This window comes from Fukomys damarensis, unplaced genomic scaffold (assembly GCF_012274545.1).
Source record: "Fukomys damarensis isolate Sample0158 unplaced genomic scaffold, DMR_v1.0_HiC HiC_scaffold_11, whole genome shotgun sequence".
Lineage (NCBI taxonomy): Eukaryota > Metazoa > Chordata > Mammalia > Rodentia > Bathyergidae > Fukomys > Fukomys damarensis.
In genome coordinates, this window is record NW_022900923.1 from 39,507,741 (window position 1) to 39,523,682 (window position 15,942).

The 15,942-nt window shown below is 36.7% G+C and overlaps 1 protein-coding gene across 1 annotated transcript; it reads right to left on the reverse strand.

The window, feature by feature from the left end:
- Positions 1-12,965: 12,965 nt before the first annotated feature.
- Znf281 (zinc finger protein 281) lies at positions 12,966-15,940 on the reverse strand. The gene has a single exon (XM_010635384.3). It carries the CDS (start codon positions 15,938-15,940, stop codon positions 13,262-13,264), a length of 2,679 nt encoding a protein of 892 aa, XP_010633686.1. The 3' UTR covers positions 12,966-13,261.
- Positions 15,941-15,942: the final 2 nt, after the last annotated feature.

Here is a 15,942-nt window from a genome sequence, read left to right on the forward strand (position 1 = left end):
GTCATGTTCTGGAGAAACCAAAACAAGGAAGGGGGTAATATTTATGCTAAATTTCCTTATATTCATCTTTCCATTGAAAACTACAAAATAATCTAAACATCTACAGAAAATAATCTATTTTTTGCCTTATAAAATTTGCTTCCTACAAAACAAAACTTTCCCAGTGTGCAAATCCCAAACATTAGCATTAGCAATACAAACTATACACATGAAAATTACGAACAGGGCTAAAGGTAGAGCTCAGCAGTCGGGAGCATGTGAGGCCCTGGGTTCAATCCCTAGCACAGGAGGGAGGTAGTTGCAAACAGGTGAGCATAACACTGACTCTGCCTAACGGGCCTAAGAAGACACAAGAAGACTGTGTAAAGCAGAATGAATGAAAACAGAAATGTTTCACTCCTGTACATTGTTATCCCAGTTCTGCTATTCAACCTCTTTTATGAGACTGAGTTAGGATTGTTTTAGCTCTAGATCTTTACCTATTTCTGAAAATTTCTGTCCTCTGCTGTGATAGTCAGTCCTCCAAAACAGGTAGGAAAGTATTTTTATCAGTCACTTTACATTTATGGAAGTTAACCAAGAAAGCTTTAGCAGTTTCCTCAGAATGCATGTATCTCAAAGTCTTAAAACCAGAGAATTTAAACCTCTGGACCACGAGGCTTGTGGTCCTTCTACTCCATTATGGTGAAACTCAGTGCCAGGCTGAATAGTGGGCACAGTGGAAAGTAACAGGGACCAAAGCCAAGACTGCCTTTGCATTCAAGCTGCACCATTTCCGTCATTTCTCTGGTGGAAGTTTCCTAACCCAATTTGTTCATCTGTAAAATGAGATTCAAATTATCCTGCTTCTCAATTTGTCAGAAGTAAATGAGGCAAAACCAGCAAGAACCCTGACACAAAGGAGGTGTTCAACAAATGAAAATACCCAACCCCATAAGCAGCTCTGTGGAATTTTCAGAAGCTACCCCAAGTTCTTCAGGATGTATATTTTGTTTAGTACATGCTGTCCCTGCAACAATGTGGGGGCTCTTTTGGTTTATGCAGGTCAAAATCAGACATTTTAATTGACGGGCTAGGTTTGAGTTTCAACTCACATACAAATCACTTCTAACAAAATATATGAGAACTCCTCCCTCTTCTACTTGAATCAGTAGCTGCTACTAACACGAAGCAGTAATCGCAACTCAACCCTTCTGCTGTAGCTCTATATCATATGAAGGTATCGGTCAGGCAAGGCCTAGAAAATAAGACTTGTCATTTAAAGGAAGAATTTCCTAAGAGGGCTGAGGATGTAGTTCAGTGGTACAGTGTTTGTCTACCATACAAGACACTCTAGGCTCAATCTCCAGCACTGGAAAAAAATAAAAATGCTGGGCATGATGTGTATGGATTCCTGTAATCCCAGCACTCAAAATACTGAAGCAGGGGGATCATAAATTCAAGGCCAGTCTAAGCCACACACTGAGTTCATGACTAGCCTGATCAACATAGAAAGGTACTGTCTCAAAATAAACAGAAAGCGGTGGATTCTTGGAATAAAAGATTAGTTACCTCTATCCTGATTTTTAAATGGTACTCTAAACATGAAATTAAAACAAAAAGGAAATTTTAGTTAACTTCACATAGATTTGTTCTCATTACAAATATCAGACTGATCTCAAAATAGAAGTAACATATAATAACCCTAAATCTACCATTCCAATTAGTGATCTAGGAATCATCCAGAATATACATACACTGGAGATTTGTGTTAATCCCACAGATGCTTCTGAGATCCATCAGTAAATTTTTATGTATAACTGAAGAGCAGTTAAGGTACTGCTCAATTAACCACTAATAGTTGTCAGATAAAATGATCAGAAATCAGAGTAATGGGTACACAAATAAGCTTCAGAGTTTAATAACTGACTTGGGTAGGCCTAAGGGGTTTTTCTTGCAGTTTCTCACTAAAAGTTGCCCAATATTTAGTCACTCCTGAGCTTTGTATTCATTTCAATAGTAAGTGATCAGGTTATCTAAGAACTCCAAAATAATCTCGCCATTTGTTCCCTATTTCAACTGTGGCACAGCACTCAGCGCAGTTTCTCCACCTAAGCACCGCTGACCCTCTTGGGCTGGATAATTTGTTGCTGTGAGGGACTGTCTGGGCACTGGAGGATGTGTGCCAACATCCCTGATCACTCCCTCTCAGATGCCAGTAGCACACAACTAACTGGAGGGGGTGAAGGGAGGGCTGAGGAATGGGGAAAATTAAGAACCAAGATAAGTACAAGATCCCAACGATGAACGTAACTGTATTGTATACCTAAAATGTACCAATAAACTTAATAAAGATAAACAAACAAGCAAACAAACAAAAACAATTAACTGGCAACAACTAAAAACTATTCCCAGTTACTGCTCAGTGTCTGCTGGGGAGCTAAACTGCTTCCAGTTGAGAACTATTGATTTACAGTCACACTTTTGATGTCTTTACCTCCACAAGACTCTTGTTTAACTGCACATGCATTTCCTGGAATGATTAAAAGACTGAACCAACAACAACCATTAACAGTTTTGAACAGTGCCATGTGACCTTACCCCATGCAGTGGGTGCTACAGGGGTTCCTTTATTTTTGTTCATTTATTGAGACAGGGTCTCACTATGTAGTTTAGGCTAGCCTCAAACTTGCAGCAATCCTTCTGCCTTAGCCTCCACAATACTGGAATTACAGGTGTTTGCCACCATACCTGGCTCTAAGCACCAATTTCTAAGTGAGGAAATTCAGGTTCAGGGAAATGAAGTACCTTTATTTGCATTCAGTGTGAAAGCCAAGCTTTTTAATTAGGCCTTACTATAAAGCTTTCTATATGGACCTTTCTGTAAGTCCAAGACCTCTGAAGAAAGTAGGCACAGCCAATAGCTGATATCACCAAGGGGTCTCACCAGTTCTACCAGTGGTGCAAGCTTAAGGCAAATGCACGAGTGATATAAAAAAGCCTCTGGATAGTGACATGTGGACTATGACATACATAGGTAATTATCATCTGATGTTTTAAAATTTAGCTATCAGCACTTAAACTCTTCCCCCAGATGCACTTTCTACCTGCTTTGGGTCTTTGCTCCAATACCTTTTACAGGACTTCCGTTATCTGAAGCAAGCACACCCTTGGCTCACTTTCTGGTCTGGTTAGTTAGTTCTAAGCAGTTAGTATCCCCCATCCCCAATCATCACATGATGTATTTTGTTCACTCAGCTTCAGTGTCAGAAATGAAAGGTACTTTGCTTGGCTCCTTTTTCACCTTTATCACCTAAATTTGAGTCTGCCATATGGGGCACCCAGATAATGGCTTAGTGGACCCATTTTATGAAACCACACCAGTGAAATTTGAATGAAGAGCTGATGGAATGGCTTAGATTTTGGTTAAAGAAGAGAAAGTAAAGCCAAGGAGAAAGTGCTGGAGAGTTAGAGTTCTACGACAGCACTTTTCAAACTATAATGTGTACCTGGAGGTTTTTGTTAAAATGCAGATTCTGATTCAAAAGCCTAGGTGGGTTGAGACTCTACAGGTCCACCATATTTCTAGGAGGTGCTGATGTTGCTGGTCAACTCTCACAGCCAGACTCTAGACCAGAGAGCATTTGGGTAAAAGACAAAACAATAGGCACTCAGAAGGGAATCAGGGCTGCAGAGGACTAATGCAATGAGTTGTCTGTTAATGAAAAGTGCACACCCTATCTCTCTGGAGTGCTTTCATTTCCACTTCCAAGGCTGATGACTACATGGAACACTGGAAAATAAACATTCTGAGAATCCCAGGGCTAAGCAATCACACTTGGATAGCATCTTTTCAAAATGTAGGGTTCATATATTTATACCCGTTTTAGTCTTTTGGGGGATATAATATGCTAAAATATTTAATAATGTATTTTCTGATTACCATAATAAAGCATAATATGTGTCATATTTCAACAGACTATCAGAAGCTTTCTTTTCCACTACTGTTCTGTTTTACTTTCTTTTTTTTTTTTGGTAGTGGGGATTGAACTCGGGTCCTTGCGCTTGCAAGGGAGGCCACCAAACCACTGAGCTAAATCTCCGGCCCCGTTTTTTGTTTGTTTTTTTTTGTTTTGTTCTGCTTTAACATTACTTAATGCAATACATTACAGTCTCTCAGTTTGTCAGTTGACAGAATATGAACAGTTGCAAATTATGAGACTGAAAGTAGCTAAAGGGAAGAAAGTACACATTCCAAGATCAAAACCACACAGTCTTCCACCAAGTTCAATTTGGACAAAGTAGGACCATGGTAAATGAGAGCACTGAACACCGCTCATTTCAACTGATAAATTATGTTTGCTTATGAGAGCCGCTGGTAACAGTATAATGCCTAATTTACTTTATTACAAAAGATAACTTTAAATCAGCAAAGTAAAAAATTATTAAAACATCCTTGCGGATCCCTAATTTAAAATAAAATGATGCTACATTTATAAAAGATTCATTTATAACCTCTAGTTATGAATGGGCTTCAGCTAACCTAATGGACTCATAAAATGAAAGGCAGAAAGAACAATTTCCAAAGTAGGAAACTAAGTTTATAATTTTTCACTAAATAATACACTATGTTTGATCATTCATTTCATTTGCCCACAATGTGGCCCTTAATCTTTATAGAATACTTATCAGTTTTGAGTACATTCCTAGGCCTGACTTACCAATCTATGAAATGAAAAATTTTTTTTTCAAAGAAAAAGTTCTGTGACTTATTGAACTAACAGCCCAATTTCCACTGGCCAGTATTTGTCCAATATTTGAAAGTCTCCTAAATGAAGTGGCTTTTCCTGAAACACAGGGAGAAGTGAATAAAGAATTTCAAAATATACGCAGTCCACTATTCCAGAATAGACTTATTCTGGGAAGCTTAATTTTCTAGGCATGTTTACCAGAATTGGGCTTCTTCAAAACTCAAAACCTGCCCGTTTCAGGCAGTGGTTTGCTTCCTATTGATAGGCTAAACTTCTTCCCTTTCTTGGCACAATCCTAATAACTCTACACACATTAATCTTTTTTATTGCTGAGCAATGTCCCCACCATCTGCTCTAAATTGTATTCCATCTGAAAATATATTTCCTCTTTTATATACTCAGCCCCCAGTAATCTGTGTTCTGAATATTTTATTACAAAGCCAGTAGAAAGGTGAGAGAATGGAATTAAACTTGATCATCTAAAAAACTTTATATATAATGGCTTATAAACAAAACTATAAAATAAGATGAAAGGCAATTCTATGTATATTGAGAATTTCTGCTCTCATGTTCAGCTGCTCAAATTCTAAACATTTTTAACAAACTGTACTTTCAGACCATTCAAAATGTTTTTGCATTTTAGTTCCAGATGGAGCTGTGGTTCAGTTGGTGAATGACTGAATACAATTAAGGGTGATTACTTCTTATCATAAAATGTATTATTTACATTTAGTTTGGAAATAAAATTAATTTCCATCATTAAACATCAAGGGAAGTTTTGAAGTCAGTTCATGATTATACAACTAATTCTATACAATTTTATTTGCATATTGCCTGATTCAATTACATATGTAAATGAATTTATTAGGTTTAAAAGTAAAAAATAATACTTTTCATTATATAGTGAAAATGTTACCTTTTACATTACAGACCATTTGTAATATTTTAAAAATTAATATATTCACCTATACTGAATTACAGTAATATAAAATTTCAAGAGAGAAAACTTTAATGTTCTTATTAGAAATAAACTATCAAGGAAGGCATTCTCATCTTTTCCTAAGCACTGCCTTTTCTCCTTTGTATAGGACACATACGCTATCAGTAAAAATATCATTACCTTCATTAATACTCCTCTCTCCTACTGGGCATGGCAGAGCATACCTGTAATCCCAGCCCATGGGAGGCTGACTCAGAAAGTGCAAGGCCAGCCTAGATTGTGTAGTATGTTCAAGGCCAATCTGAACTATGAGACTCTGTCTCAAAAAAACAAACCAAAAATACTCCTCTCTCAATTTGAATGTCAAATTGATTTAAAGTTTTAATAAAATCAAAGTGAACAAAATGAGAAAAATGGTAATGTTCTCTTCAGTTTACTAGGACGCACCAGAAATTTTCCCAAATCACATTTGAATTTTGTCCTTAAACACGTTCTCCAGCAGTATCCCACAGGAACCCATAATCAGTTTATCATTACCAGCCTTCCAAATGTATATCATTTGAATCTTCAAGGGTCTTTCAAGTAGTCAGTAGTAAACATGTCCATTAATATTAATCTCCTTGGATTCTTTTTTACTCTGGCCTATTGCAGTAGTCTTTCTATCTGTTTCAGAGATAAATTTGTCACATGTTTTAATAGCTTATACCATATTCAACATTCACAGATTTTTATATTCCTTCAGATTAATCCTGATCTGCATTAAATGTAGACATAACCTAACTTTTTACTTACTAAAAACAAGAAGGCAATTTAAGTAGCCAGAGTATAATGGTTTTGGACTACCTTTGCAAATTTTCTAAATCAAACCTTTCAGAGATTATTCAAGTAATCAATGTAAACCCACATTAAAAAATACACAAGAGGGGGGCTGGGAATTTAGCTCAGTGGTTCGGTGGCCTGCCTTGCAAGCCCAAGGACCCGAGTTCGACTGCCAGTGCCAAAACCAAAACAAAACAAAACAAAAAACCACAAGTAACTGTTCCAAATATAATTGAGTATAAAAATTTGCATATCTTAATGAACTTCCTGAAAAAAACCTAAATATTTAGGATTTCTGCAGCTGTACCTCAAATCTAAAGAACTAAAATTTCTTGGTAATTTACCTTACCAACAACTTAATCCTTAATATAGTAACACAAGCGTAAGATATTCACTGAAAGGCTACTTATAACAAAAGTGGTAATCAATACAAGAACTATTTTTAAAAATGTTTTAATGCATTTATGCAGTGCTATGAACCTTGCTCAGCTTTCTAATGTGCTATGACAAAATAAAAGTTTCATATATTGGATCTACAAAACATAAAGTTTCCTAATTTTTACTGCTGTATTTTTTTCCATTTGCAAAGTCTTTAGGTTTCACTTCAGTCAGCTTTCTAACCTGTATTACTCATCTTTGTTTGGGGCCACTAAACAAGAAAATGCAAACCTCTCCAGCTCCACCATGAAGTGATCAAGGTCATGGGTTTAATATTCATGAAGGCCCACAGTGATACTCATTTACAGGTCCCATTATCCACCTAAAAGAAGGAACTCTCTCTGGATTGTCTACACTTGGCTTCCTTGTCAGAAGAGCCTAGTTTACACAGAATCAAACATAAAATTGTTATAATGCTGATGTTAATTTTACAATCTACTCTTAAAAAATTAAGTCTTTGAAAATGTCACTTCTAGACTTTAAAAACAACTTCATTTATGCCAAACTCAAGATAAAAACATCAGCTCCCATTTAAAACTTTAATTTTCTAACAAATTTTTATCTAAAATGGAATACACTAATGAGCTCATCAGCTGTTAAAATAAAAAAACTTTATAAGGCAAAATTTGAAAAATAATTATTAAGGTTTTCCAACTTTTTCCCCCTTTAAAAATCATTCATTTTCCCACTGTCAACACAATATACCTTTATATATATACTTGTAAATTTCTCTTTTGATGAGTGGATGATGTGGATTCAGAGCTTTTGTATTAATTCCCAAGATCTGTGCAAGTTCACCTGATCATACATAAAAATAATTTTCTTACATGAAAAAAATTAAAATTCTTTACCAACCAATGGAATCTGTGTAATTTTATGAGTGACTACAAAAAAAGATTTAATATATAAACACAAAGATCAGCCATCTTTTTCCTAGATTGGGAATGTAAACAAAAGTTCACCACAGTTGTCTGTTAACAGTTATTTATTAATTGTTCCACAACACTACTAAAGTTCATAACAAACCAAAGTACCAAAATAGGTCTGAACTGAATGACAAAATAAGAAGTTTTCCAACCAAAGAATTCCTTTGCCTTTTACTTAATTCTGCAAGACCACTGTTAATACTGGCATAAACTTTATATTCCCTTTTTTCTTTCAAAACTTAATTCCTTTTCTTCTCCATTCTAAGGCGCCCCTTCCCTCCCTTAATATTCACCCCCTGGGCATTATTCTTTTATTCTCTATAGCCACAGAGGACAAATTCTCTTTGACATATGTGGTCAAATTCTTAAACTTTTCTCCAGCTATTTACACATCCCAAGAGTTACTTATTTCAACATACAACTTGCTTTACAAGTCTTATTTTGCACAGTACACTTCATACTACCTATGCACACTCAGGGTTACATTTAGTCTTAATGTTAGAAAAAACTCAGTATTATTCCTCCTAGATAAAAAGGGTATGAATGGGATGGTTGTGAGTTTTCTTTCATTTTTGCCAATACCTATCTGGGAAGCTACTTTTGTGCAAAAAAGAACTTTGGTTGTTGGCTAATTATACAGTTAACACATTTCTTTGCTGATGGAAAATAATGTACTGTCAAGTCTAGCAGCTATAAATTAGTTATTAGATGAAAAAATACAAATTACAAATTATATTCAGCTCATTATTTAAACCACTTATAAAACTCTATGGCTTTACATAACCTAAAAGTATTCTACAAATGCTAAACCGCATATAAAGAAATTTAAAATCAACTAATATTTGATTGTTTTAGAAATAATTTTCTACTTGTACAATGAATTTCTCAGTATTTGGGCAGCTAAGGAAGGTTTTGTTTTGTTTTAATTTTGTGGTACTAGGGACTAGAGCCGGGACTTTTGCACTAAGCCCTTTCATATTTTTTTTGAGATAGGGTCTTGCTAAATCTGTTGCCCAGGCTGCCTCACTCTCCCAGAAGGCTGGGATTATAAGCAAGTGTCAACACACCCAGCTCAAGAAGGGATTCTTAACCTGGGGTCCATAGGTAAAAAATTTTCTTCAGTCATCTATGAGCACAGTGGCCTGTGTAAATATATTTCTGCCAATGTATGGCTTCAAACAGACACTGATTCTGTCAAGAGCCCAAAGGATCTGTGACCTCCAAAATGTTACATAGTATTTCTTTGCATGATCCTAAAATTCATGAAGAATTTAGCTAGACTCTATATTCAAATATAGCCAATACTTTTTTAAAAAGCAAACAACTACAAGAAAAGCAGTAATAATGTCTTCTGTTAAAAAAATTTCTTTAGAAACACTCTCACGGATAATTTTTTTAGATTTTTTTGACCAAGGGGAAGACAATAGAATTCCAAGATGCTGTCTTTATGTTAATGTTCATTTTAAATAAATTATTCAATACATAAAATGTAGTAATTGGAACACAATTTCCCTCAAAATCTACCAAGAACTGTTTTTCATCTCAGGGTACAAGCAGATTAGCAAACTACCAGAAATCTCTCCTCTTAAATAACGAGAGCCCATAACCAATATATGGAACATTACTGATATAACCTCATGCAACACGATGCATGGATTATATCATAGCACTAACAAAGGAGTCTTGCATCACATTGAAAAAATGAAATCCTATCATTATGTATCACAAAAAACATGACCACTAAACTAAGAAAATTATAGTCTTCAGATGTTTTACTTTTAAAAACAGAACTTTGAAGTTCAAAAATTCTTTCTTTTTTTGAAGGAAGTCATGCTTAACAAAAATCTATGAATTTGGAAGCTAAGGATTGTATGTTTTCACGATGGAGGCCATAAACTTACCCAGATCAGGCTTTAATGCTACCAATGACAGACAACTACAAAATGCCAGATAACAAGGAATAAACAAAAACATTTACCTCTCTCATCTGATCAGTGTAACACAGAAAACTAAATCTGAGGTAGAAATATTTATATCACTCTGCAATTTTTAAAAAATTGAAAGCTCTCAAGTATTCTGAATTTAGAATAGCACAATGGAAACTCAAAGCACTTTTTCCTACTTAATAGCCTGTCTTAAAAAACTGTAGTTTTGAAATAATCAAATTCAGATATAGACATTTTACAAAAAAAAAAAAAAAAAAAAAAAAAAAAAAGGCAAGTGAGTGGGCTAAAAATGATAGAGCAAATCTAAACAGAAACCTGTACAGAAGGCCAGGGATTTAGCTCAGTGGTTCCACTGACTGCTTCGCAAGTGCAAGGTCTTGAGTTCGATCTCCAGTACCAGAAGAAAAAAAGAAAAAAAAAGAAAAGAAAGAAATTTGTACAGGGAAATCAAGAATTGGATTTCAACGCAAAATTCGTCAAGCTAGCTGGGTGTGGTGGCACATGCCTATACTGCCAGCACTCAGGAGGCTGAGGCAAGAGGATCATCACAAGATTGAAGCCAGCCTGGGCTACATAATGAGTTCAAGGCCAGCCTGAATTACACTGAAAAACTGTCTGAAGAAAACTAATAAATAGATACATAGATATTTTTAAAAATCAGTCAAGATTCCGCTTAGCAATAGAGTGTAAGGGAATAAACAAATCTAAAGAATAATTCTGGCAAAATAAATTAATCTAAATATCCTAATCAAATGGCCCCATGCTTATGCTTAATATAAATCATTTTACCTTTCCCTATAAGTCATATATTTAAAAAGCAAAGCTTCAAAGACATGTCCCACCTTTTAATATTTTTGTTCCTAATCCCTCAACATTTGTAAACACTAGATTTCAAAGCCCAAGCTCTCATAATTTTTCTCCTTCATTTTTAAGTTACCATATTTACTTCCAAACACCTTGTCTGCATCTTCAATATTTACATGGTTTACCTCTCCTTCTAATATCTACATTTTCAATTTTTTAACATTGTTCACTTAACAGTACTTCTTTACTAAAATGCTCAAGACCAACTTTGTTATATTACCTTTTTATAACCTTTGAGGCAAAAAAGGATGTACCTTGAAACAAAAATAATTGGAATCCAATTTAGCCTCAGTAAACAATCTTTCTATAGGAATATTTAAAATGGCTAAGACCTGTTCTAACATACATACTAGATTTCTATTCTTATTGTGTACCTCAAATATAAAATACTCAACCTATTTCCAAATAAACCCAGAAACATAAAACACTTTAAAAAATACTGTAAGAATGCAAGCTCCTAAATTGGGGGGTTATACCACTAATATATTTTACGAAATGAGTCCACAGAAACCTCTGAAAAATGTGATTGATAAAGTGATATCTCCTTTCTTCAGTTTTGTGATTAACAGGACTTTTATTGGTAGTAAACTAGAGCAAACAATCAGAATAATACATATGCAGTATTCAGTACACACAATAAAAGTTAAAGAAATTCAAAACCTGTATAAAACAAAAAACTGGGAGAAAAATCATACAGCTTAAGAGATACAGTGGTAAAGATCCTTTCCATCCTTTAATTACAGCTTGTACTCTATACCCAATAGAACTTACCGCACTTACTGAAATAATACAGACATTTTAGTATTGAGTGTATTTAAGAGGATTAAACACATCTTCTAAGAATCTTTCAATGACAAGTTGGTGACCCTGTAGCTGCTAAAGCTAAAGGGAGGAAAGTGGGGAAAGGAAATTAACTAGTATTTTGTAACCATTTTTAATAATTTCTTATCCAAACACTGCCTTTATAACAGAAGTGTTTTACACTTGCACAATATTAATTACTTTATTATACATGGAAGCCTGTGGTAGGCTAATTACACAATAAGACTGCAAACAACCAGTGGTACTTTTCTGACGTCAGAAGAGTACATAAGACTGAAACATCACCAAAAGTACAAAAGAACTCATCAGCATAAACATCAAAGTACATTAAAAAATATAATCAGAAAAAAATACAATTGCTAAAAAGTGGTTTAGAGCAGAGCCACTGCCTATCAGTAGCTTCAAATGGCAATTAGCGTTCATAGCAAGTTTTGATGACTTTACAAGACCCCTGTACAATACTGAGTAATCACCCCATTAAAATGTACATTAAAGGCTGCAATTTCCAAAGAGGTTCTGATGTCATTACTAACTACATACTCTTATCCTTTACACGAGCTACATCACCAGGTGGAATTATACCCCTCTTAGTATCTACAGCTCTGAGTTCATGGACTTTTACTATACATGAATATCTATATGGGGTTGATCTTTAAAAAAAAGAGATTGGAGATGTTTATCATATTGTTTAGTATTTGGATGCCATAAGGCACATAAAATGCATAATCAATTGTCTATTGGAATGTAAATCATTCTAAAATTGAAATCAAGAAAGGGAGAAGGGAGAACAAGAGAGGCCTAGAACTCTAAGAATCAAAAACCAGAAGTGATGGTGATATATAATAGCATAGATAAGAGAACAATTTTTGGGCCATATATAATAAATAACGCATACTCCAAATTTCAATGAATTAGTGACTCCCAATACATGTGGTTCCCCAACCACATGGGCTTGAACACTGTATTAAATAGTAATAGAATCACTTAATGGAATTACAGCCTTGTTAGAGAGGGTGCTTCTTTTCCCTTCTTTTATTAAAGCTATCATTCCAGGCTTTGATCTAAGATCCAAGAATATTTGTTCTACCAGCTGGAATGAATGTGATTTGGAAGTTCAGAGTACATTTAAAAGCTGCAACAAAATATAGGTAGCCAACAATCTCAGAATTTTGGATCAGCCCAGATATGAGATAGCAATTTGAAATGTTTTCAATCCTTTACTTAATGATGACATACGTATACCAGCCCAGAAAGAGCAATCTGAAATGTTTTCGATCCCTTAAATGATGACATGTATATCATACTATTTGTAAAACTGGATATTCCATTACGGTGATAACGTACAGAATTCCCATGCGTTATTACACTTTCCTGAGAGTAAAGCAATTAGAATAACCTTAATCCTAGCAACAAAGTTTTTTTTTTTTTTTTTTTTTTGGTTTTTTTTTTGTTTTTTTTTTTTATTTTTTTTTTTTTTTTTTTTTTTTTGCATTTAAAACTTTTGGGCTATTCCCTGACGATCTATACATGTAAATTTGATTGCTAAACATCGTCACTTTGAATGTCAAACTATTTATAAGCTATTGATTTTGATTAAAAATCATAATACAAACAGAGCTAAAATCACGCTAACAAAATAAACTAAATATGAAAAGTTGCATTGAAAGGGCATTACATTATTCTTAATAGGATCGTGTAGAAACATTCCAATGGCAGTGTTCTCAAAATAAAACAAAATTACATTAGAAGACCCCCAGCCTGGTCACTTTTGGGACCTTACCTGTAACTCTGACTGGTAGGTGTTTTTACTCTTGTACTACATGGCTCACTTACATCAGACATCATATTTGTATACCCTGAGAAATCTGACACTGAAGTCCTTACTCTATGGTCCACTTCTCCATTAGAGTTATTGATGAAGGTCATTGGCACCCTGCTGCCCGACTTAAACTGAGAACCAAATGCTTGTGCAAAGTTCTCAATCTGGTACGTTGTTCTAGGCTCTATGTCTTTCTGAGGATCTATCTGGCTAGCTAACTCCTGAGATGGAATCTGAAAGCTTGTTGAGGACTCTAAGTTCTTCTGTTGTTCCTTCTGGCTAGTCAATTTCTGAGATGAAGACTGGAAGGCTGATGAAGTCTCTAAATTCTTCTGAGAATCTATCAGATCATCCAGCTCCTGGGAAGGTGTCAACTGCTGATGTGTAGCATCCAAAGCAGATAAATAAAGACCTGGCTGAGATCCAAACAACATCCCAAAAGGAGGCTTTGGCAATGAAGATGGCAACACTGAGGTAACAGATTGGCCGAAACCACACTCCAAAGGAGATGTAGTGTATATTTGTTTTTCTGGAAATAAAGTGTGGTTGTGGAGAGGTGAAGACAAACTGACAAATTGGAAACCAGGTCCAAGAGCAAAACCTGCATTAGTGGATTTTTCAAAAGCCTGTTGGAGGTATTTGGAGTATTCTTGCAACACACTTGCTTTATCATTTGAAGGTGTTTGGGTGCCAGGACTCAAATTTTCTTCTTGGACCAATTCTGAGTGTTCTCCTGAGGTGTGTAAATCCACTCGTGGTTCTGTTATATTGAAAGGATCCTCTTTCTGGCCTTCTGATTTGTTGGAATATTGATCCAAAATACTCTGTAAAACCTCATCAGGAATTCCAGACTTGTCATGACAAGACTTAATCTCAGCATTGAGAGCTGAGGAGTCAATAAGTGACAATGGTGCCTCATTGTCCAAAACACTGACACCTGCAGACTGAATGACAGACTGTTGGGAGACCATGTGTCCCACATTTATAGAAAAGGCACTGTTGCTGCTGGCAGTTGGTAAATATCTTCTTTTCTTTGAAAACTGCATGGCATCATCATAATTACTGCTTATTTGACCTTGTTTGCCACTTGTATTTTGAAGAAGACTAATGGTCTCCACACTATTATTTGAGACTATACCAAGTGAGCCACTTGGCTTCCCAGACAAGGATTTTTGTCCAACTATGTCTGGTAATGGTGACACAAAATTAAGGTAGTTTTTATCAGTATTCTTTCTGCTTCCTTTCTTGAAGATCAATTTTGGCACCCTTTTCTGCAATTCATCTATACCAGTGCCAATTATGCCTCCACTGGAAGACACAGTGGGCATTTCTACTGAGTAACTCTGCATGTTTATATTATTTGAAATTTGCGATTCATTTGCTTTACCAGTCTTCTGTTCCTTATTTTCAATAGCTATACTTTTTGACTTGGATTTTCTTCTTGAAGAACTTGTATTTCCCTGAGACAATGCAGCCAGATTTCCCATATTGTTATGGTTTGATGACCCAGGTTCTGCACTAGCGGCTCCTTTCGCTATGGCTTCACCACATGTGCGCCTGTGCTTCAACAATCTATCAGTCCTTGAAAAATACTGTTGGCAAGTGTCACACTTATATGGCTTTTCTCCACTATGTGTCCTCTTGTGTCTCTCCATATGGTACTTCTGAATAAACTTCATGCTGCACTGGTCACATCCAAAAGGCTTCTCTCTGCTATGAATTTTCTCATGTCTCTGCAGTAGGTATTTCTGAATGAAACCCATACTACACTGGCTGCATTGGAAAGGTCTTTCTCCTGTATGAATGAGGACATGTCTCCGTAGGTGATAGGAGCTTCGGAAAGCAGCACTACAGTGATCACAGATATGAGGTTTCTGACTTGGGGAGAGGATGGCACCTTCTCCATCTCCAACCAAAGGTTTGGAAGATGCACTTGGCTTCCTCTTGGCTTTGATTCCCTGAGATTCTGGCTTTGGCCTCTTTGCCTTTTTGACATTAGTGTCCTGCTTTGGCTCCTCATTGCCATGGTCATCAGTCCTGCTACTGCTGCTCAGTAATACATCACGGTGGTGCTGGGCTGGTTGCTGCTGGACATGCTGGTGGAGAATACTGAGGTCCTGGATGACACCGTGGCTCCCCCCTTCCCCGCCTCCTAGGCCTGGAGATCTTTCTTCAGCCCCAGTGAACAGCCCCCCATAATGGTGGTGGTGATGGTGGTGGTGGGACTGCTGCTCCTCAGGATCTGTGGGTTTCTCCTGCTTGATGCTAACCAAAGACTGCAAGAATCCCCAGGAGGTCCTCTGGGAAGGGAAGGCCGCGGCTGACGCCGCTGGCTCCTTCTTGAAAGTCATGTCCGGGGCTGGCGGAGGGGGGGGCTCAGCGGCCGGGGCTGCGGAGGTAGAGGAGGATAACACGCACTGCGGGGGAGGGGCGGCCGACCCCGCCGGCCGGGTGAAGCTGGTGACCGGGGGAAGCCGGTGGTTGAACATAACCATACCCTGGGGGAAGGTGGGCTCCATCTCGGTTCTCCTGCCGCCGCCGCTGCCGGGGCCGCTACTGCCGCTACTGCCGGGGCCGCTACTGCCGCTACTGCCGGTACCGCCGCCGCCACTGAGGAACCCGCTGCCGATTTTCATAC

Coding starts and splice junctions, on each gene's coding strand:
- Znf281 (XM_010635384.3), bottom strand. CDS start 15,940: ATGAAAATCGGCAGCGGGTTCCTCAGTGGCGGCGGCGGTACCGGCAGT.